A 24,063-nucleotide genomic window follows, 5' to 3' on the forward strand; every position below is an offset into this window, starting at 1 on the left:
CAGTGTACAATTACATAAAGCACAGAGGCAGAGATGTTTGTACCAGATTGTAGCTCATAGCTAATTTCCATCTGTAGTCCTGGACAATACAAATATAAAACTGTACAAATTAGACAATATATATATAATATACAGATAGGCAATTAAATAACTATACAATGTATAAACAGGCAATAAAATATGTATTTTACAAGTTGAAAGTGCTATTGTTGTGATATTGTTGTGATATTATTACTTTGGTCATTTGGCAACCGAGTTGCTGGTGTGTGTGTGTGCCAACAGAGAGAGAGTCTGTTGTCAGGAACTCCACTTCTTGTCATTGGCTGTTCACTGTTGACTTTGGAACTGCTGTGCTGATTGACCAGCTGTCTTGTCGTCAGCTTCCTCCGTGATTGTGCCGGTGCCCGGTCTTTTGTCATCAGCGGTAGAGTTTCTGACGAGATTATTCAACAGGATCTTAGGGCGTGATAAGATGCCTGAAGAATGGAGACGAAGTGCGATGGTGCCCATTTTTAAGAGTAAAGGGGATAAGCAGAATTGCGGCAACTATACAGAACTTACTCAGAAAATTAGAATATTGTGATAAAGTTCTTTATCTTCTGTAATGCAATTTAAAAAAACTCAAATGTCATACATTCTGGATTCATTACAAATCAACTGAAATATTGCAAGCCTTTTATTATTTTGATATTGCTGATTATGGCTTCTTAGCATCTTAAAACTCAAAAATCCTGTCTCAAAATACTAGAATATCAGGAAAAAGTGATTTTTGTTTTTTTAATTGCATTACAGAAGATAAAGAACTTTATCACAATATTCTAATTTTCTGAGACAGTCCCGTAGAGGGATAAAGTTGATTAGCCATACAATGAAGTTATGGGAAAGAGTACTGGAAAGTAGACTGAAAACAGATGTCAGCAATTATGAACAGCAGTATGGCTTCATGCCTAGAAAGAGTACAACAGATGTAGTATTTGCTTTGAGTATGCTAATAGAGAAGTACAGAGAAGGCCAGAGGGAGCTGCATTGTGTTTTTGTAGACCTAGAAAAACATATGACAAGGTGCCAAGAGAGGAACTCTGGTATTGTATGAGGAAATCCAGAGTGGCAGTGAAGTATGTTAGACTGGTGCAGGACATGTATGCTAACTGTGAGACAGCGGTACGGTGGGCTGTAGGGGTAACAGAGAAGTTCAAGGTGGAGGTGGGACTCCACCAGGGATCAGCTCTGAGCCCCTTCTTGTTTGCAGTGGTAATGCACAGGCTAATAGATGAGGACAGACGGGAATCTCCATGGACCATGATGTTTGCAGATGACATTGTGATTTGTCGTGACAGCACAGAACAGGTTGAGGAAAATCCAGAGGTGTAGGTATGCTCTGGAAAGGACAAGAATGAAGGTTAGAGTAAGACAGAGACAAGACAGAGTATATGTATGTGAATTAGAGAAACCCGGTTGGAACAGTGAGGGTGCAGGGAGTGGAGATCAAGAAGTTGACAGATTTCAGGTACTTTGGGTCAAGGGTCAAGAGCAATGGCAAGTGTGGAAAAGAGGTGAAGAGATGGGTTCAAGCAGCTTGGAACGGGTGGAGAATAGTATCAGGGGTACTATGTGATAGAAGACTATCAGCCAGAGTGAAAGGAAAGGTGTACAAGACAGTGATGAGACCAGCGATGCTGTATGGCCTGGAAACAGTTACAATGACCAAAAGACAGAAGGCAGAGCTAGAGGTTGCAGTCATGAAGATGTTGAGGTTCTCTTTGGGAGTGACCAGGATGGATAGGATCAGGAATGAGTCTATCAGAGGAACAGCACGTTAGATGTTTTGGAGAGAAGGTCAGAGAAGCCAGACTGAAATGGTTCGGTCATGTACAAAGGAGGGATAGTGAATATATTGGTAGACGGATGCTGGAATTGGAGCTAAAGAGAAAATTTATGGACGTAGTGAGAGAGGATATGAAGGTAGTTGGTGTGAGAGAGGATGATACAGAGAATAAGGTTAGATGGAGAAAGTTGATCCGCTGTAGCAACCCCTGAAGAGAAAAGCTAAAAGGAGAAGAAAAAGAAGATGGTAACGTACCAAACAAAAGCCAAAAGTTAATAGAAGCAACCTCGATACTAGTCAAACAATGGAAGCCACCCTAGGTTAAAATATATATTCTTTTGAAAGAAATAATATACTACATATAATATAATAATATACTATAATGACTTATGCTTTTTTAACAGCACATTCTAGTGTGAGACAAACAGTACAGCATATTTGTGCCTATTGGTCCTCACAGACGACCAATAGGCACAAAAAGACAATGAGAATTTTGGTCTAAAACTGATCATTTTCTCTTGAATCACAGAATCAGCAGGATGTTTGTTCCACACGGTGCAGCCAGATGATGATAGCCTTACTCATGCGAGGAAGGAGGCCCCCCCCTTCAGTGATACGCTGCGTCCAGGGTATCGGTGTGTTTTCCTGGGGAGGGTTGGCAAGCTCCCCCTCCTTCCCCCTCAACCACACTGACAGTAGAGGTTTCCCCGCTGTGGAGAGCTCTGAGGGGGAGGCTGGAGTCAACAGACTTCCCTGTCGTCTCCCAGCGGTACAGTGATGTGTCTGCAGGTCCACAAATGATTTAATTCTGTTTTGAAAACGTCTTTTTTTTCAAAACAGTACTTGTAAATTCCAGGTCTTCCCTGGAATACATTTGTGTGGCCTGAAGATTCATTGTGAGGAGAAATGCCTGCATTGGAGCAGCGGTAGGGGGTCAAACTCTGAGCTAACAAGGCATTTCTGATGGCAGGCTGTGAGGACAAGTGGATGCACCGGCTGATATATTAGATGATTAATACAATAGTATTAATGTCCACTGAAAATTAAACATTCACCTTGATTTTTTTCCGTGGTTCTGGAGATCCCTGCATCATTTCGTTTGCATAAAATGAAAAGACGCTGGATGTAACAGCAAACAAAATAAGCAAAAAAGAAAAAAAAAAAAAGCCCAATCTAGTAAATGCCAGGCTTTGACTTGAAACCAATCAAAGAGCAAAGATTTTGAGAAACCTTTGACAGACTTTGACAATAGACAGTTATGATGATGGCATTTTCACTATCATTAAAGCTGGGAATATACAGATGTCTGGCAGATGTATTGATAGAAGGCTGGTTAAAGCACTGCTTTTTGGGTTTAACACTCATATAAATGATTAATATATTTGTCCCCGCCAATGTGCAGGTGTTTTGACTTATTCTCCTCCTCTTCACCTTCAGCGGGAGTGGAGATGATTCCCTGGATGGCCTCCAAAACGGCATCTCTCACTGCCCCTTGACGCCGTCGTTATCGCCGCGGAAACGGACCACCAGCCAGTCTAAGACAGAGCCGCCACTGCTGAGGACCAACAAGAGGACCATCTACACGGCAGGCAGACCCCCCTGGTACAATGTGACAGGGACCACCTTCAAAGAGGCCTTTGTCATTGGTGAGAAAAGAGGAGGTATCAGTTCTTAGTCAAGACTGTGAAAATAGCTCGCATTTATGAACGTTAGCATGATCTTCCCAACTTTTAGAAATTCCTGTCAAAGTTCAGTTACATTCACTCGTACTGTCAATTCACACAATGAACAATATTTGAATTATTTAAAAATGTGTTTTGAATGAAAGTCAAGAAACTTCCTCTTTCGGCTTTTCCCTTCAGGGGTCAGCATAGCGAAACCCTCTCCATCTAACCCTATTCTCTGTATCCTCCTCTCTCACACCAACTACCTTCATATCCTCTCTCACTACATCCATAAATCTTCTCTTCTTGAGACCTCCTGCCTGGCAGCTCCAATTCCAGCATCCGTCTACCAATACATTCACTATCCCTCCTTCATACATGACCGAACCATCTCAGTCTGGCTTCTCTGACCTTCTCTCCAAAACATCTAACATGTGCTGTTACTCTGATAGACTCATTCCTGATCCTATCCATCCTGGTAACACCCAAGGTGAACTTAAGCATCTTCATCTCTGCAACCTCTAGTTCTGCCTGCTGTCTTTTGGTCATTGTAAGTGTTTCTAGGCCATACAGCATCGCTGGTCTCACCACTGTCTTGTACGCCTTTCCTTTTATTCTGGCTGAAAGTCTTCTATCACATAGTACCCCTGACACTTTTCTCCACCCATTCCAACCAGCTTGGACATGTCTCTTCCCCTCTTTTCCACACTCTCCATTGATCTGGACTGTTGACCCCAAGTACCTGATATCCTCCAGCTTCTTGATCTCCACTCCCTGTAGCCTCACCGTTCCACCCGAGTTCCTTTCATTCACACACATATATTCTGTCTTGCAGCGACTAATTTTCATTCCTCTCCTTTCCAGAGCATACCTCCAACTCTCTAGATTTTCCTCTATCTGTTGTCTGCTCTCACTACAGATCACAATGTCATCCGCAAACATCATGGTCCATGGAGATTTCTGTCTAACCTCATCTGTCAGCTTGTCCATCACAATTGCAAACAAGAAGGGGCTCAGAGCTGATCCCTGATGGAGTCCCACCTCCACCTTGAACTTCTGTTACCCCCACACCACACCGTACTACTGTCTCACAGCTAGCATACATGTCCTGCACCAGTTTAACATACTTCTCTGCCACTCTAGACTTCCTCATACAATACCAGAGCTCCTCTCTTGGCACCCTGTCATATGCTTTTTCTAGGTCTACAAAAACACAATGCAGCTCCCTCTGGCCTTCTCTGTACTTCTCTATTAGCATTCTCAAAGCAAATACTGCATCTGCAGTACTCTTTCTAGGTATGAAGCCATACCGCTGTTCCCAAATGCTGACTTCTGCTCTCAGTTTAGTTTCCACTACTCTTTCCCATAACTTCATTGTATGGCTCATCAACTTTATCCCACTATAGTTGTCGCAATTCTGCACATCCCCTTTACTCTTAAAAATAGGCACCATCACACTTCGTCTTCATTCTTCAGGCATCTTCTCACTCTCTAGGATCCTGTTGGATAATCTAGTCAGAAAATCTACCGCTCCCCCTCCAAGACACTTCCACACCTCCACGGTATATCATCAGGACCAACTGCTTTTCCACTCTTCATCCTCTTCAATGCCTTCCTCACTTCACTTTTACTAATTTGTGCTACTTTGTGGTCTACAATAGTCACCTCTTCACCCTTGGTTCTTTTTAGTTTTATACATTCATCAGCTTTATAAAGTACTCTTTCCATCATCATCCCATCACTCTTCTAGCATTGTCAATACATTTCCCTCGCTATTCTTAATCAACCAGACCTGTTGTACATCCTATCCATCTTTCTCTCTCTGTTTCACCAACCTGTACAGATCATTCTCTCCCTCCCTACTGTCCAGCCAAGCATACAGGTCATCGTATGCCCTTACTTTTGCCTTTGCTACCTCTATCTTTACCTTACGTTGTATCTCCCTGTACTCCTGTCTGTTCTCTTCAGTCCTCTCAGTATCCCACTTCTTTGCTAACCACTTTCTCAGTAAATACTCCTGCACTTCCTCATTCCACCACCAAGTCTTCTTATCTACTATCCTTCCAGATGACACACCAAGTACTCTCCTACCTATCTCCCTGAAAGCACTTGCTGTCCATTCATCTTGAAGCGCTCCCTGACCACCCAGACCCTTTCTCAACTCCTCCATGAAAACCATACAACACTCCTCCCTTTTCAGCTTCCACCACTTTGTCCTCTTGATCTTCTTTGTCACCAGAGTCATCCTACAAACCACCACCCTATGCTGTCTAGCTACACTCTCACCTACAAGTACTTTGCAGTCACTGATCTCTTCCAGGTTACCTCGTCTATACAAGATGTAGTCTACCTGCGTGCTCCTACCTCCGGTCTTATAAGTTACCCTATGTTCCTGTCTGGAAAAAAGTGTTCACTACAACCATTTCCATCCTTTTTGCATAATCTACCACCATCTGTCCCTCTGTATTCCTATCCTGTATACCATATCTGCCAATCACTTCATCATCCCCTCTATTACCTGCGACAACATGCCCATTGAAGTCTGCCCAAATTACCATTCTCTTATCTCCGGGGATATTCTGCATCTCTCCATCTAGCTCATTCCAGAACTTCTCCTCTAAATCACATCCCACCTGCAGGGCATAGCCACTAATAACATCGAGCATCACACCTTCAAGTTGCACTTTCAGACCCATAAGTCTATCTGACATTCTTTTCACCTCCAGAACATTCCTGACAAACTCCTCCTTCAAGATAACTCCTCCATTTCTGTTCTTGTCAATACCTTGATAGTACAACTTAAAGCCAATTTCCTTCTCTGCATCATGTAGACCTACTCTCTACCTAAGCACTCCCCTACTAATCGCACTTGGCCCTCAAACCCCCCGGGGGAAAACAAAACTATGAAATGAATGTATATGGTGCTGAGATGGCTATCTGTTTGAGTGGTCACTTCTGACTTACAACTACTGGTACTTCTGATCTTCGGTAACTGAATTTTACTTTTTGTAAGTCGCTTTGGATAAAAGCGTCTGCCAAATGACTGTAATGTAATGTAATGTAGTGTACCTTTTCCTGTCATAGTGCCAGTATTCAAAGTCCCTAATCTCAGTCCCAGACTCTTGCTTTTCCTCTTCTCTCTCTGCTTCTGAACACGCCTTCCCCCTCTCCTTCTTTGACCCACAGTAGCCCAGTTTACATTGGTTCCCTGTAGGTCATCAGTACCAATGGCGGTTGTTGTCAACCTGGGCCTTGGCCAATCCAGTATGATCTGTTAATTGTGATTGATTTGCATGTTTGGTTTTAGCAAAAGTTTTCACGCCGGATGCCCTTCCTGACGCAACCCTCTGCATTTATCCTGGCTTCGGACACTGGCCCGTGCTCCCTGAGGCTGCATTAGTCAAGTAACTTAATATTTGAAAATAATTAACCAGATGTGCAGAAGAAATTGCCAAAAAGCATTTATGATGATCTGAAAGTCATGTTAAAATTAGCCTGAAGAAGCGCCAACATTTACCAGTAAAATCAGTATTTCTGCCCCAAAAACTCCTTAAAATGATTAAGAAATTAGATGATTTGACAGGTAACATGAAAAGTTGAAGAAAAGACCTGTGAAATTTGTAAGAAAATAGGTCAAAAGTAATCAGAAACGGAAAAGATAAATTAATCAAGAAATTACCTTTTTAAAATGTTAAAGAAAAATAATTCTCAAGAAAATTTAAAGGAAATATGTGAATGATTTTATTGAGTGACAATATAGTTTTCTGTCAGATTACAGGAAAGTAATAAATATCAATCAGTGCAAATCTAGTTATGGAAGTTTAACCTAGCACATACAGTACGTTATATCTATTTAGTCCTCTGAAATGATAATATACTATGAATTAGAAAGAAAAACGAAAGAAATCCAACTCGGTAGATACAGAGAATAGAAAGACGTTGCCGCACAAAGTGAACGTTTCAATTTGACTCTAAGGGTCAGCCAACCATCTGCTCGCCGCTCGCCACCCGCCGGCTTCGCGCTGATGACCACAGTAAAATATCTGCCTCCAGTGAGGAAATGAACCGTGACGGTGTGTGAGCGCCTTCATGTGTTAGCATTTCCTCATGTGTGTATGACTTTGACTAGCTCTTTAGATTGCACAGCCTGAGTTGGGGAACGTCGGGGGCGGAGTGGGAGTAGAGTGTGTGTGTGTGTGTGTGTGTGTGTGTGTGTGTGTGTGTGTGTGTGTGTGTGTGTGTGTGTGTGTGTGTGTGTGTGTGTGTGTGTGTGTGTGTGTGTGTGTGTGTGTGTGTGTGTGTGTGTGTGTGTGTGTGTGTGTGTGTGTGTGTGTGTGTGTGTGTGTGTGTGTGTGAGTGAGTGAGTGAAGGGGGGGTTATCTTTAGTAGGTAATCTGTTTTCGTCGATGGGCAACAATGGCTGCTCACAATTTCACACTCGACTGTCTCATGGTCGATGCGGACACGATTTGAAGGAGCTGGATGGAATCTGTTAGGGATGAACAGGCCAGAACCTGAAATACAGCTTTCAATACAGTCCCTATGACAACAGACTGGCATACTGTATATACACCATAATTTTTGGACTATTAAGCTCACCTGAATATAAGGCGCACTAAATTTGAAAAGAAACAAAAAATGTGTACATATATAGGTTGCACCTGTGTATAAGCTGCCAGTGTCCATTTGTAACTTGAGAAATTTACACTGAAAGATATTACACACAAAAAAAAAAAAAAATTTTGATGAAATACATAAATGTTTTTTTTCCAAACAGTGCCTGTAACATGTCTGGTTAAAAAAATAAAAGAACAGTAGCCTATCAGGAAAAGCCATTGGTCGCTATCTTTATCTTTATCCTGCGCACTAAAATCACTAGTTGTCTTCTTCGGGCTTGGAATTAAACAGCCTCAGAATTATTTTTAAGAATTATTTAGAATTATATACTGATCTTTTATTTTTTTATATGTTCTTTGTTTAACCGTGTAAGTTAAACTGGCCTTGTGTAGATGCTGTTGACCCTTGACCTTGTTGATCCGTCTAACAAAAAAAAAAAAGGTTTTTAAAATTGTTATTGTTTTAATTTAATATTTAGATATACGTTGTTTTATGTTTTCACATAATGTGAATTGAAAGTGATGTGGAGCAGGTATATGAGGAGCAAATTGCCAATGAGGAGAAAATAAACAATGACGAGTGAAGGGTTGGTAGGAGGAGCTTATGGTCTGATGTTAGACTCAGGAGCAGGGAGGAGGTGGACCATCAACGTCAGCAAGCGGACAGGGACCAAACATCGCAGAAAGCAGAGGTTGTTAACAGTCCAGGGCTTGTTTTACTGCTAATAGAAAACACTATGGGGTGACACCTTCGACCTTTACAGTGACTGCATAAAAACTAAGGCGTTAAGATTTTTATTTTTTTTCTACATCAAAATACATGCAAAAGCCTCCACATCAGTGTAGAATGTGAAATCTCTAGTTTTTTCCCGTCTGACCTTCATGGGTCTGATCAGGGCGAGGGAGAAAACCCATTCCAGAACTTCACGGGAAATGGGTAATAATGCACTCACTCAGAATATGGAATGAGGTGATTCAACCCCCCCCTTTATGACCTCAACAATTGATCATGTTTTCTATGTTTAATTCAGTGCAGGCTTTTTTAAAGTGCGACGTTCATTTTAGTCTGTCGTGTTTCAAGAAATTGTTGATTTATTTTTAACTATCGAAATATTTGTAGACGGATCTGACTTCTGAATGGGTCATTTAAAATGTTCAGATTTGACTTATGTGACATGCCTTATTTTTTATCTTGTCTAATCTTGTTTTTATAATGGTCTATAATTGGTCTGCCAATTTAGTTTTGATATTTGTACCTGGATTTCAAAATGAAACTCGAGATTTTAAAACAAACAATAAAACTCAATATTATTTGCATAAAAACATAAACAATAAAAAGTTAAAAACGTACAAAATAACCTCCGTGTACAAATAACCTCCTTTTTCTCATGTGCAAGGAACCATACGCTACTTCAATAGAAAAAGGAAACTAAAAAAGGTTTTCTATGTTTCATGATTTATACATCTTTTCACTGTAATCCACTTTGTATTGTTGCCTGATTCCTCATTTTCGGATGACTCTGGTTTTTGTGTGTGTGTCCCCCAACAGGCCTGTGTGGAGGAAGTGCGTCAGGTAAGACCACGGTGGCCAACAAGATCATTGAGGCGCTGGACGTCCCCTGGGTGGTGCTGCTATCCATGGACTCATTCTACAAGGTACTGGGCCCAGATGACTGACGTCCGTGACTGGAGAGACTTAAAAGGGCTTTCCTCTGTGTCCATGTTGAGCCGACAAGAGTAGCTTTTAGGACCACAGCAACGATAAACAGTTTCAGAGAGGAAAAAAAAAAATATATTTGCAAACATGATTTCTTTGTTTGGAATGCAGTACATGACATTTTTGCCTGAATTGAATTTAACAGATGAGTGAATGCACTAGAAAATTGATGCGGGATGTATGCATTGAATGGATGACAGGGTAGGGATTGAGTTTGTTGGTGGCCAAACTTTTTGGGTCACAAGCCGCATTGACTTTTAAAATTTGACAGACGGGTCGGGTCGGCACTAGATAGGATACTTAAAAAAAAAAAAAAACACATTTGTTAACAGTATATATCAGACTCGTCTGAAATTTGCTTTGAAAATAAAAGCAGCTTGGTTTGGAAGGCTCTAACGTTTCGCTTGCATTTCATGCACAAACTGGTTTTTCCCTCAACAAGCTCCTTCATGTGTGACAGGATGTCCAAATCACAAAGCCAATCTGTGTCATGCAGCTCAAGAAAATTCTCAAGTCGCTCCAAAAATGAAATCATCTCCTGTTTGAGCTTCCACATTCATTGATCCGATCATTCGATCGTTCACATCAAGTATGAATTCTGCACCGATCTTTGGCGGGCCGGATTAAAAAGATCAACGGGCAGGATGTGGCCCGCGGGCCGTAGTTTGCCCGCCCCTGGATTAGATAATAGATTTTTTTGGGACACAGAAGCCATTCTTTTAGGTTTGGAAGGATTCATGTTTCAATGCTATAAGTTATTGCAATCCTGACTTTCATGTTTTTGTTTTTCCGTTTTCCCTCAAGGTGTTAAATAAAGACGAGCAGGAACTGGCCATAAGAAATGAGTACAATTTCGACCACCCCGATGCCTTTGACTTCGAGCTGTTGGTCACTGTCCTCAGGAAGTTGAAGAAGGGAAAAAGCATCAAAGTGCCGGTGTATGACTTCACCTCTCACTGCAGACGCAAGGAATGGGTGAGAGTTTTATCTCAGTATTGCAGGTATTCGCACCCTCGCCTCGCATTGAGGAGCTTCCGTCTTTGAATGTCTTTCTGAGCGGAGCCTTCATGGGTTCTCTCTGGGTTTTCTGTCAGCTTGAATGACTATGTATGGTTGAAGGTCTTAATGTGTGGCCTGTGGTTGATTTGTGACCGGTCCAGGTTATATAACACCAATAATGAATGGACATTCATGCTCATTTTCTGGATGTCTTCAATTCCTTTTTTTAGTTTCGTCACCGGGTCAATTCCTTGTTTGTTCATGTGCTTTAATAGTGTTTCTATCTCATCATCAGTCCTCTTCCTCTCCAAATATCTTATCTGGCCCCTCATCATCAAGCTGAGATCCAAGGTGACCTTTTACTTTAGCCACCGATCAGTTCGCTGAGTATTAATAGCAGTTTAGGCTTCATGCTACGTTTATATTTTGTACCAACAAATGTGGCATTGGGCATCTCCACCTTGACCACTGGGGCTTTTCCCTCTGCAGTTCGTGTGGAGGTGCAGAGGTTCAATAGAGGTGATCAGTCAGTGAAAAAATCTGGAAAAAAATAATAGATGATGAATATGTTACTGAAATTTCCCTGCGTAGGAGGACAAATAATCCATGTGACCACCGTTACTTAGCTAATACGAGTCATACAAGTATGAGGGATCATCTCCCCCCAGTATTGGCTTCTCTGCACTGGCTCAAACACAATTCAGAGAAGAATTTAGAATAATTCTTCTACCTATAAAGACCTAAATGGACTGGCACCCCCTTATCGCGGAAAACTATTAAAACCCCACCACCCAGTCAAACAAATCCCTACACTCCCAAGATTCAGGGCTTCTTGGAGTCATACAAGAAGAATGGGGGCCAGAGCATTCAGATACAAATATTCTCTTTTGTGGAGTGATCTCCCAATTTCAATTCGATGGTAAACACTCTCTGTTTAAAAATAGGATAAAGCCCTTTCTTTTTGAGAAAGCATATAGTTCGGGCTAAGCTAGCCCCTAGTTATGCTACTGTAGGGTTACTCTGCTGAGGGGTATCCCGTGAGTAGACTCACAAGTAACCTCATGTCTTCTCCCGAGTCCCTGGGCTCTCTCATTTCCCAAAATTCCCAGGGGGCATGGCTTGCCAGGGACTCATGAATATTGAAGCCATTATTCTACTATGTCACCAGAACCAGATGTTAGTGCTGCTTTTGCCACTAGCATGAGATTGTTGGTGCCTGTCCCAACCCAACCCAAACCTCATTCCATCAACTCTGACTTTTTATCTCCATGTCCATCTCCCTTGTTGTCTTTCCAGATCAGTAAAATCATGACACATGTACTACTGTTAGGTATCTATTGTTCAATTCACTCTTCAAACCTGGTATTTTTCTGCTTTGCGAGCCGGATTAAACCTGTTCATGGTCCTAATCCGGCCCACGGGCCTTGAGTTTGACACCCCTGGGCGAAGGTTTCTGCTGTGTCATGAGACGATTTTGGTGTGATTTGGCCTTTTATTAAGGAAAGTCAAAATAAGAAAAAGAACTGCTGCAGGAACAAACACCAGCTTGTGAGAGTGCCAACGCCATCACAATGGGAATTGCAGGTGCAGAGGTGGTTGAGCAAAGTAGAACTCACGATCAGGCTCTGTTCAGAGTGGAGCTATTAGCATTCTTCACCTCTGCGTTGCACACATTTCAGATGAAGCCCTCAACATTTCCCACTGATGTGTATCATTTCACTTCCCATCACCATCTGATAGTAATCATAGTGTTAGTTTTTATGACCTGAACTGCCTATTAATCATAGGTTGCACACAGGCGGCCTGTGGTCCCACTAACACACACCGGTGCCCACTGTGTACTTTATGATTGTGGTGGTTTTGTCGATGGGAGCAGAAAATAAAAGCCAGGTTTGCTTTGGGCTTGAGCTCAGAAACAGTTCATCTATCCATCCATCTATCAGGCCCCTGATGCTTTTCTCTTAAAACACACTAATATTTTGGCAGAGAATGTTTGTTTATAAAGTGAATTTAAGACTTTGGGCTTTAACTAGATTTTATGTGCTTATTTCTCCATTTATATATTTTATTCAGCTATGAGGCTTAAGCTAGGCCTTGAGGATGTGATGCTCAATGTTTGTGGTTATGCCCCACAGGCAGGATTTGAGTCAGAAGAGAGGGTGAAATCCTGGACCAAGTTAGATGGAGTTAGGTAGAATATTCCCAGAGGTGAGAGTGATGATTTGTCAGACCTCAATGAACATGTGCAGGTTAACAGAGGTGATCAATAGTGATGAGCCGTTTTGGTGTCCCGGGTAGGAACACAGAGGGACAGATAGTGGTAGACTTTGCAAAAAGGATGGAAATGGTTTTAGTGTATTCTTTCTTTCAGAATAGGCAGGCAGGAACAAGCTACATATGCTCTAAGAGAAGGAGGTAGGAGCTCACAGATGGACTACATCTTGTAGGGATAATGAAATCTGATGGAGATCAGTGTGTGCAAAGTAGCGGTAGGTGAGCGAGTAGCCAGACGGGACAGGAAAATGTTTTTTTAAGATGACTGGCAGAAGGAAGATGAAAAGGACAAAAGCAGAGCAGAGAACAAAGTGGTGGAGTATTGTGTGCTTTTCAGGCAAGAGTTGAATGAACAACTATAGCTAATGGGATCAGGGAGAGAACTAAAGTAGAGGTGCACGAGTTCATATAGAGAGGCTAGTAAAGAAGTGGGACAATGAGGGGCCTGAAGAGAGCAGACAGGTGTACAGTAGAAAGAGAAGAAAGACCTTTATTGTAATGTTCAGTTATTCATACAGCACAGCATCAGCAAAATTCAACCACTGCATTCAACCCATCACAGATGTGCCATGGGCAGAAGGCAGCTACTGAGCAGCGCCAGGGGAGCAGTTAGAGGTTCAGTGTCTTGCTCAACAACACTTGGGAGGCTGGAGGTGATGAGTGCTTTGAAGAAGATGAAGAGTAGAAAGGCAGTTTGTTCTGGTAATTTACCAGCGGAGGTATGGAAGTGTCAGTTTTTGGTTAGATCATTCAACATGATCTTAGAGTGAGGAGATGCCAGAGGAATGGTGGAGAGTGCTGGTGCCAAATTTTAAAGGATAAGGGCGATATGAATTGTGATAACTACAGAGTAACAAAGACGATGAGCCGTACAATGATGTTATGGTAAAGAGTAGGGGAGGCTAGACTGAGGGTAGAGGTGAGCGTTTGTGAGCAGCGGCATGGTTTTATGTCAGAAAGAGTAGTACAGAGTATTTGTTTTCAGAATGTTGATGGATAAGTACAGACAAGGTCAAAGGGAACAGCAGTGTGCCATTGTAGACATAGTAAAAGCATTTGAAAGGGTGCAGAGAGAGGAACTGTATGTATAGTACTGGTAGCAAAGTATGTTCTGGTGGTGCAGGACATGTATGAGAATTGTGGTGAGGTGTGCCATATGTGTAAAAGAGGAGCTCAACGTGGAGGCGGGACTATATCAAGGATCTCCTCTCGGCCCCTTCTTGTTTGGGTGGTGGACAGGGTGACAGATGAGGTTTGACAGGAATATCTATGGACAATGATGTTTGCAGATGACACTGTGATCTGCTGTGAGAATCTACACAGGAATCAGTATTTTCAGTCAGTATTTTGTAGATGCACCTTTGGATGCAATCACAGCAGTGAGTCTGTGTGGATAAGTCTGGATAAGTCTTGTACATCTAAGTCCAGCCACAAGTTCTCAATAGGATTGAGGTCTGGACTTTGACTCGGCCACTCCAGAACATTTACCTGGTTATTTTTTAACCATTCCTGTGTAGATTTTGCATCATGCTTCGGATCATTGTCTTGCTGGAAAATAAATCTTCTGCCAAGCTGTAGTTCTCTTGCAGGCTGAATAAGATTGTCCCCCAGGATTTCAGTGTATTTTGCAGTATTCATTCTGCCCCCTATCTTTACAAGCCTTCCAGGTCTGGGTTAGAAACATCAGCACTGCATGATGCTACCACCACCATGCTTAACAGCGGGGATGGTGTCTTTTTGGTGATGTGCAGTGTTTGGTTTCCGCCAAACATGACGTCTTGTCTGATGGCCAAAAAGCTCAATTTTGGTCTCACTTCTTCCACTTGACCATGAGGTCTTCCACGTGCTTTTTGGCAAACTCTAGTCGAGATCTAAATAACTTTTCTTCAACAGTGGCTTTCTCATTGCTACTCTCCCATAAAGCTTTGACCGGTGAAGAACCCGGGCAGCATGCACAGTCTCTCCCATCTCAGCAGCTGAAGCTTGTAACTCCTTCTTCAGAGTAGTCGTAGGGGTCTTTGTTGCTTCTCTCACTAGTCTCCTACTTGCTAGGTCACGAGGGCAGCCTGATCTAAGCAGATTCACACAAGTGCCATATTCCTTCCATTTCTTCATAATGAATTTCACTGACCTCCGGGGGATGTTCAATGCCTTGGAAATTTTTTTGGATCCATCCCCTGAATTGTACATCTCAATCACCCTTTCCCTGAGTTTCTTGGAGTGTTCTTCTGTCTTCATGTATTAACTTAAAAAGGGGGTGATTAATGATGCAAACAATTATATTTCTTTATATATTTTTATTTCATTGACAATTTCTTGTAGAAATCTGTTGTCACTATTACATTAAAGAGTTTTTTCCAATAATTTTTTTTTGTTAAAGAAGCCAAATTTTATTGACCATGATTGATTTATGAAAGCACTAAAAGGGTAAAACATCCAAGGGGGTGAATACTTATGATAGACACTGTATGCAAAAAGGTTGGAACAAATGAAGAAAAGTGTCAGATTTAATTTGAGATAAACAAGTATCAGCCAGAATGGAAGTAAAAGGTGTAAAGATGTTGGTCAGACCAGTGATGTTTTACAGTTTAGAGGCAGCGTCACAGAGGAAAATACAGGAGGCAGACATGAACATTTTGAGACTCTAATCGGGAGTGAGGAGGATGAATGGGACCAGGAATGAGTCCATCAGATCAGCACATGTTAAATGTTTTGGAGATAAAGTCAGCCTGAGATGGTTTGAACATTTACAGAGGAGTGATAGTGAATATATGGTTAGAAGGATGCTGAGGTTGGAACTGCATGGCAGGAGGCCTAGAGGAAGACCCAACTGGAGATTTATGGATATAGTGAAAGAGGACATAAAGTCTGTTGGTTTGAGAGGATCCAGAGAGTAGGGTTAGATGGGGACAATGATTCACTGTGGCACCTGAAATAAAAAGAAGAAAAATATTCAGATTTTTTACTTGTTACATTCCTATTCTATCATTTTACAGACACATTTGTTTTAATACCTATTGCTTTTGTTTTTTACTCACTTTTAGTATATTCTTCATTAGTAATTGTATTACTTGAAAAAACAACAGTGGGATATAACAGTTAGGAAGATTTCAACAATGGTCGTGTTACAAGGGGGAGATTTTTTTTCAACCATGCAAAGAACTGTGTGGTCCATTGACTTAAATTAAATATTGGCAAAATAACATTTTAAATGATGATCCCCACAAAAAAAAAACCTCACAACACAAGCCACTTAATTCAGGACTGTAAATCTTTGTAGTTACTGCTAACAGCTAAGACAATTTATATTTCATTATATTTCTTATTCTTCCTCCTTTCCACTGTTGTCTATTACTGTTATGTTTTTACTTGAAACTCTGGCACAAAAATTTCCTTCGGGATTAATAAAGTTGTTCTCATCTCATCTCATCATCTAAACATAAATTCCTCCTAGAGTATCTAGTTGCGTGCAAAATAGAAACTATTACTATTATTTAATATTCACCGAAAATCTTCCAAGATTAATTTGCAAAATATGCTGAGGGGAAAGGGACGTCTTCTAATTTGCTAATTATTAAGGATTTAGCATACAGAACATTACCCCAGAGGGAACTCACCCACCCACCCAAAAAACATTATAAAGAATCAATCTGGCCATGTACTGCCTTCCTGTCAACTGCTCTTTATTGCTTTGTGATGTAATTTCATGGCTGAAAGACACAAAGCCACACGGGGAATGGCCGATCATCTAAAGCCCTCCACCCCTTTTTTTTTTTTGGTGGTGGTGGGGGTTATCTGTGTGATTTTAATTAAGCTGGAGGGTCCGGGGGGGAAGGGGTGGGAGCTCAAAGCTCCACGCCGACTGCCTCGACTCCCTCTTGTGTTCTCTCTGTGTCAGAATCAATACAGAAGTGTGCAGATCACTGGCCATGTCATGACAGCGGCCGGTGGAAGGTGATAGGAAGGCATTGTTCTCTGCACCATTTTGTCTTTGATTTAGACAGTAATTGATTTAAATTCCTGCTGGTCATCTGCTCTGATAGGGTTAATTGCAGTTCAGAGGACAACGCAATGAAGAAAACCCAGACTATTTTGACTTTCTCTGCCCTCTTGCAAGCAGCCGGTATTATAACGTACAGTATACCCTTGTATTTCGCGGGGGTTACGTTCCAAAAAGAACCCGTGATAGGCAAAATCTGTGAAGTAAAAACCTTTTTTTTTTTTTTTACAATTACTATACAATTAAATACTCTATTATACATTACTGCTGTCGTCCTTATGTTTTTTTCCTCCTTCTTTATGGAACGAACGGAAGATTTATTAATTCCATAATGTCGACCTACAGCCGCATAGCTTTTACCTTCCCTTAGCATGTCCAGAAGTTTAACTTTATCTGTGATAGATAGCATCTTCCGCTGCCTTTTGGGCCCTGCCGCAGGTGCTTTTGTCGGTCCAGATCGTTTTGTCAACATTATGGGTTTTAGAGAAACTCGAAATTGCAAGAGAATTTGCACGTACGTAATGTAAATTTGGCAAGCTGTTTTACATTTGTGTACATATTAAACTGCAACGTTATCGATGCACAGGTAGAGAAGAAGCGGAGTGACTTTTTGGCCAATCAGAATGCAGAACACAATGCACGATGCAAATCCGTGAAGTAGCGAAACCGTGATAAGTAAAACGCGTTATAACGAGGGATCACTGTATTTACATTAAAGGTTATTCCAAGGAACTTATCGAACTTGAATGGAGAAAAAAAAAAAGTCATGATCGATTGACCCTGTGGCCAGAGTGTCAGGTTTGTGTGCTTTTAGTTTTTTTTTTCCAAAACAACTGAAGTGCAATGAACTACTATCCAAGCACCATGATACTAATAATGATGCTCCATGCTGCTCCTTATGTAGCCTTGTGCATCAAAAAATAATTCATTGAGAGAGTGAGCTTGTGCAAAAACTCAGTTTACTTTTTTATGAGTATAATGAAATATGAGAACTCTAATCTCATTATTCCTCTTAACCTCTGGAATGTCCTATGTGGTAAACATGAAAATAACTGCTATTTGGTTTGGATAATCACCCAATTTGAGTTGTGGGCTCAGAACAGTATATCGTTTTTTTCCCACGTCCCTTAAATTTTTTTCTTTCTTTGTTTACTCTTGTCTCACAGAAAACAGTGTATGGAGCCAATGTCGTCATTTTTGAAGGAATTCTAGCCTTTGCCAACAAGGAGCTGCTTAAGGTGAGCTATTAAACCAAACATTTGACAAGTCCCGGAGCTAGTTTCGTAACTATGCGAGGACATATCCTGCTCAATCCATTCCCTAAAACTCAGACACGGAAGTGAAATTTTGACTTTTGATAGAGAGATTTTTAATTTAATCTTTATCATTACATCTAAGTCAAAGTCTCCTTGAATATTATTAATATTGGTAGTATTTGTAGCGGATCAAGTTCACAGAGAACTGCATCCTTCGCTTTATTCATTTATTTATTTATGTATGTATTTATTTATTTATCTATTTACCTTTGTGTCGACAGACCTCACAGCCATTAAACCCTCTGTTAAATAAAAAAAAAAAAAAAATTATTTAGCAAACCACAATCACAGAGATATTTTCTTAGTAAATACCTTTTATACATTATTTTTTGATAATTAATCAAAGCCAACTCAAAGTCAGAGATGTAAAGTTAAATTATGCATGTAAATTGTGTTATTTATCACAAACCCTGGTTGTGCTAATGTCAATACTTGTGTGAAATTTAATTCAGGGAAACCAACTTAATTTACATTCTATTCTTTTTTATATTTGCTTATAAAAATTGTGCAACTTAAATCCCAGTGTGACATGAAACGATGGTTATCAAAATGTTAAAAATGTGAAAACCCCACACATTTGGAATTCTTTGCAAGCACATGAGGAATAACCCTTCCTCATGAGCAGGAAATTAACGCTGTACTTTTAATGCTGCGGCTGGTTTTAGGTCAAAGGAGATGGGGTGTTTATAGCAGCGAGGTCCTGCTGCTGCACCTTTCTTTTAGACAACCTTGTGTGTGTGTGTGAGTGCATGTGTGCGCGCACTCGTGTCTCTGCTGGACCGTGGTGATAAGACATGCTGCCTCCCCTGAGACCAGTTCAGCTTCACTTAATAACAGCCATTCTCAGTGATTAATTGCCCTTTGTGTCCATCCATTGAATTCAAGTCAATTGCAGCTGCCAATCTGATATGCTAATAGAGCGTTCTGCTCAGGGAGCTGCGTTCGACTACGACACCAAATGGGGGTATGGTGAAGTTACTTTATAAATTTGTCAATTGTCAGATTTTAGTTCATACTGACATTGTCATTCCTTAAATATTGCAATATCTGAATGTGAATGACTTCATTCCAATTCAGTCATTCTCCTTGTTAAAGATTTTTAGTCCACAATGTGGAGATTTTACAGTACACACATCTCAGCAATATGATGTGACATGGAGGGCATAAGAATGCAAAAAAACCCCAAAACCTACGGTAAAATTAGGAGCACCGCACATTATCCCTGTCTGGCACATCACCCCTGTTTATTTATTTCCTTGACAGTGGTTGAGGGCAGAGGATTTCCTGCAGATCTTTATAGCAGCTGATCCACATGATGTCCTTGAAGATAAGGTTTAAAGTTCCACATATTGTGGGAGAAAGGGGTTATTAATGATTGATGCACGTCTTGATGCATGTTATCATATCCTCATATCCTCACTGTTATCAAAGTTGACTGCAAATTGTTGCAGTAACACATCCTCCAGATCGCCAATCCCCAAATGTTATTACAGCAGTGAGAAAGTTTACATGCATACAACATTCTGTATTTCCTGCATGTAATTGAAAGAGCAAATTCTGTTCGCTTAGATATGATATGATATGATATGATATGATATGATAGCTTAGATGTTCTCAGACATATGAAGTGAGGATTTCGACATTTTCTGATGAAGCTGCCCTGAATATGCATGCAATTCTTCTGGTTTTGGAAAGAAGCTCAGTCAGAACGTTTCCCTTGGGCGGACTCAAACATTGGCTGTTTTGGGGTGTGTGAGGCTCGGTTTGTGTTCATGGTAAAAGCTTAAAGAATGCATGTTTGTAAGACAGGTCGACCACAAGAAAACTTTGTTGAACAATCTTTTTTCACCGTATATGTGAAGCAAGCAACACCACAAGCCATCGGAGTACAGCTCAGGTGTCGGTGGAGCTGGTCATCGTTGTTGACGTAGCTTCTTGAAAGATTTGTAGTGCAGGGGGCGCCCTCTCTTTGCATGACTCCAGTCTCTTCCTATGCATCGTGATAAAGGCGTGGCAGGGGTATCGTTTATTGGTATAACCGTGAAAAAAAGGCCATGTAACCGTTTTGTAAACCTTGCAGAGGGATGTCAACAATGATACAGTTCTACAGATCGTCCTTCTCGATACTCAATCACCATCCTCCCTCTCATTTGAACCTCTAAAGCTGGGGGAGATAACAGAGTACCAGTTTTTTCCTGTTTAATTCTGGAGATGAGATGTCCTGATGAATAATCGTAGAGGACACATCATTTGTTGTAGCGTGTCACTATTAGCTGCAAGTCAGACAGTTGGCGAATGGTGCATTCAGATTCTCATATGAGGTTGACAGCTGCACATGTATCATCAACAAATACAGAGACTCACACGGTCAATCAATTTCTAGAAGAGATTGCAAAATCACTGGTCCCTTAAAGCGTCTTGTTAGATGCACAACCATAAAGAAATCCTTGATTTCATGTTGTATCATTGTAGAGGATCATCCCCAGTTTTGGGACTCTAATCTCCGGCGCCGATCCCTCACCCCCTTCCTCCTTGACAGCATTGCTTATACAGCAACTTTGCATCTTTTGGTCGTCAGTTTATCCGATTTACGGCCAATAGAATCCACTAGCTTGTTGTCCCACTGAGTTATATCCGCGGCTCCACCGGTCATCATCTAAATCACCCACCAACTCCTTTTCATCTTACCGGGCTTCGATTGTTCCCTTTGTGAACAAGACCGTTGCTTCAATTGTTCCCTTTGTGAACAAGACTGTTGCCTCTTGGTTGTTTCAGTAAAGTCAGGATGTCAGCTCATTGATTCCCCTCTGGTTTTGACGAGTTTAGGATGGGTTTAATGGAGCTTACCGATTGGCTCAACGGCCATCTTTATCTCGAGCGATAAGGAAAACGCCTCCTCGTTTTATGCTTCGTCCTTCAGCACGCCGCCACCAAAGCACCTGGAAATTAATTGCATTATATCTGCTGCACTATCTCCGGATTTTTCGTTTTAACCCTTGGAGCCTCGAGGAAACAAGTAATTATCATTCATCCTCACACAAATTCTATAAAATAGAAGAAACAACAAGTCTTGACCTTCCTTTACCTTAAGTGATTTTATCGATATACATTTACAAAATTTCGCATAAAATGTACTTCTGACATTTATATATTCTGTTCAACGAATGTTTGGAATAGAAATACAGTTCAGAGATTTTGAATTTTTAATCTTTTTTTTTTTTTCTCTCTGGTAAAACCAAATTGATTTTAGGAATTGACATGAATTCCTGGCATTCAGGTTTACAGCAACACAGCATATTTTGCACTATATATAACAATGGCGACACATCTGTGTTACATTATCTGTTATAAATTACGATTTTTGAAGAAATAATTATTTTTCAACACTTTCTAGTCTGAGACAAACGGTAAAGCATATACCGTAATTTCCGGACGATTGAGCGTACCTCAATATAAGCCGCACCGGCAGCCGATTGCTATCTTGGGCTTCCTCCTGCGCAATAAAACCGTCAGTCGTCTCCTTCGGTGTCGGAGTTGAACGGCCTCAGAATTTCCCGGTCATTTCATCGGTCTGATGTGACGAGGATCGAGGATAAATATTTTAGCGGCGTGAAGCAAAATGAAGCAAGAAAAGCTCAAAGTGTGACAACGTGTGACAGTAATAAATCCCTTGTCTGATTCTTGTAACTGTTTCAAGATGGTAATCATTTGTAAGTGTAAAGCAGTTCCAACATCACCTTCCTCCCTTCTGTTTCCAGCTTCTTGACATGAAGGTGTTTGTGGACACTGATTCTGATATCCGCCTCATACGGAGGCTAAAGAGGGACGTTTCGCAGCGTGGCCGGGACATCAGCGGTATAATCAAGCAGTACAACAAGTTTGTAAAACCGGCATTTGAGCAGTATATAGAGCCCACAATGCAGCTGGCCGACATCGTGGTACCCAGAGGTCAGTGCAGGGACGAAGGTGTGATACCTCACGAACGTCAACTGATATCAGTGCTACTGAGCTTTTATTGACAGTAACTCTTTGCTTAATCCTTTGCAAAGGTCACCTGTAACTCATTTCTGTATGAACAGACATCATGAAATACTGATGCTTTTCCTATCATTGGCTTGCCAGCATATCCACTTTTGGCAGCTCCACTTGAAGGCTGTCAATTTGTCTCAAACTGTCTTATCTTTGTCTTGTTCCCGCTGCTATATTCACAGGGGGAGACAACTTTGTGGCGTTAGATTTGATAGTTCAGCACGTTCACAGCCAATTGGAGACGGTAAGTATTTCTCACAAATTGTGTTTCTGTTTGGGAGATGGGGGAGTCAGCACTATTTCTCCAATTCGGGCAACAGTTTGGTCTCGACCCTTTCACTATCGATTGGTACACTCCCAAGGTTTTTCTCGAGACGAAAAGTGCTTCCTTGACTGTGTGTTGCGCTGATAAAGAGTATCTTTGCTTTTTTTTTTTTGTTTGTTTTTTTTAATACAGTTGCTGCTGCCCCAAGAAACCGTCATTTTAGACTAGTAACGTACGCCGGGCCCTTTCTAATTGTCAAAAAACATTTGCTGCTAGATGTTTAGCTTGGACATCTGTCATACACTGTCCTTCCAATACTGGCACTGTGATCCCTTCTAATACTGGCACTGTGATCAGTTTTATCTGAAAACTCATTTTCAGCTCAGGCATCGGAATACAGTCAGTCTAGATAGTTGCTTAACCCTCATATTATGTTAAGGGTCAATTTGACCCATTGGGTCAATGGGTGAAATGGGTCATATTGACCCTTAACATAATATGAGGGTTAATAAGCTCAAAAAAATTTAAAAAGCCTCTAATTCTCTCCAAGCCACCATGTTTTTTTTCTTTTGTTATGTAAAGTTTTCATAAGGTCCAACTCTCAGATGAATTTGTGTGAACGTGGCCTGTACTGCTATCTGTACTTAACACTTTGTCATTTACGTTAGCTGAATACACGGTGGAAAATTCCGTCCTGAGCAGTAATTCTTATTTTTCATGCACAACTGTCTGGCAAAATTAATGGCCTTTTCTTAGAAATAATTGAATCAAATTAAAAAAAAAAAAAAAAAAAAAGGTGAATTCAAACTTTTTTTTTTTTTTAAAGTTAATATTCCAGAGGCAGTTTCCTCCAGCTCCCTAGAAGTCAAATAGGTTCTTTAAGATTTCCATATCCCATCATTCCTTGTCCACGGCCCATTGAGCCTGGTGAGACTGAGGTCTTAGTGCTTAAGATTAATGAGCCCCTAAAGCCAGAGCGGTGTCATGCCTCCCCCATCCCCCATCTTCCCAACCATCGACCACATTATGAAGCTCATTATCACCGGATCCACCTGGAACATGTTCATTCACAGCCGGTCGCTCACATGTATCTTCATACGCTTACAGTGAGAGGACGGGAGCTAAAGGTTAGCGCGTCCTGTCCTGTCCCCTGCTGCCAGTTGCTGGAGTGATTTGGTGTTTAAACTGTAACGTGCGTCAAAAAAACAGACTTTATAAACAAAGAGTGCTCATGTAACTCAAGATGGCGTTAAAAATGTAATCCCCAAATCCGTTTCCCAGGGAATCAATCGCAAGTTTAATGGAAATTTTGCAAAACCATTACAGCTGCAGTAAACAGTCTATTTATCCTGAAAGAA

General features: G+C 41.1%; 1 protein-coding gene across 2 annotated transcripts in view; it reads left to right on the forward strand.

The window, feature by feature from the left end:
• LOC147213348 (uridine-cytidine kinase-like 1) overlaps positions 1–24,063 on the forward strand; it is a 39,751-nt gene that overhangs the window by 2,684 nt on the left and 13,004 nt on the right. For both annotated transcript variants that reach the window (XR_015104510.1, XM_086143113.1), the window contains exons 2-7: positions 3,263–3,471; positions 9,655–9,761; positions 10,627–10,797; positions 18,262–18,333; positions 22,170–22,359; positions 22,623–22,684. Coding sequence is in view for 1 of the 2 variants with exons in the window: in XM_086143113.1 (XP_085999239.1) it covers positions 3,263–3,471; positions 9,655–9,761; positions 10,627–10,797; positions 18,262–18,333; positions 22,170–22,359; positions 22,623–22,684 (811 nt within the window). In the remaining variant the exon portion in view is untranslated. The remainder of the gene's footprint in view (positions 1–3,262; positions 3,472–9,654; positions 9,762–10,626; positions 10,798–18,261; positions 18,334–22,169; positions 22,360–22,622; positions 22,685–24,063) is intronic.

The sequence above is a fragment of the Fistularia commersonii genome, chromosome 36 (genome assembly GCF_037954325.1).
Source record: "Fistularia commersonii isolate RoL2024-O1a breed Wild chromosome 36, RoL_Fcom_v1.0, whole genome shotgun sequence".
Classification (NCBI taxonomy): domain Eukaryota; kingdom Metazoa; phylum Chordata; class Actinopteri; order Syngnathiformes; family Fistulariidae; genus Fistularia; species Fistularia commersonii.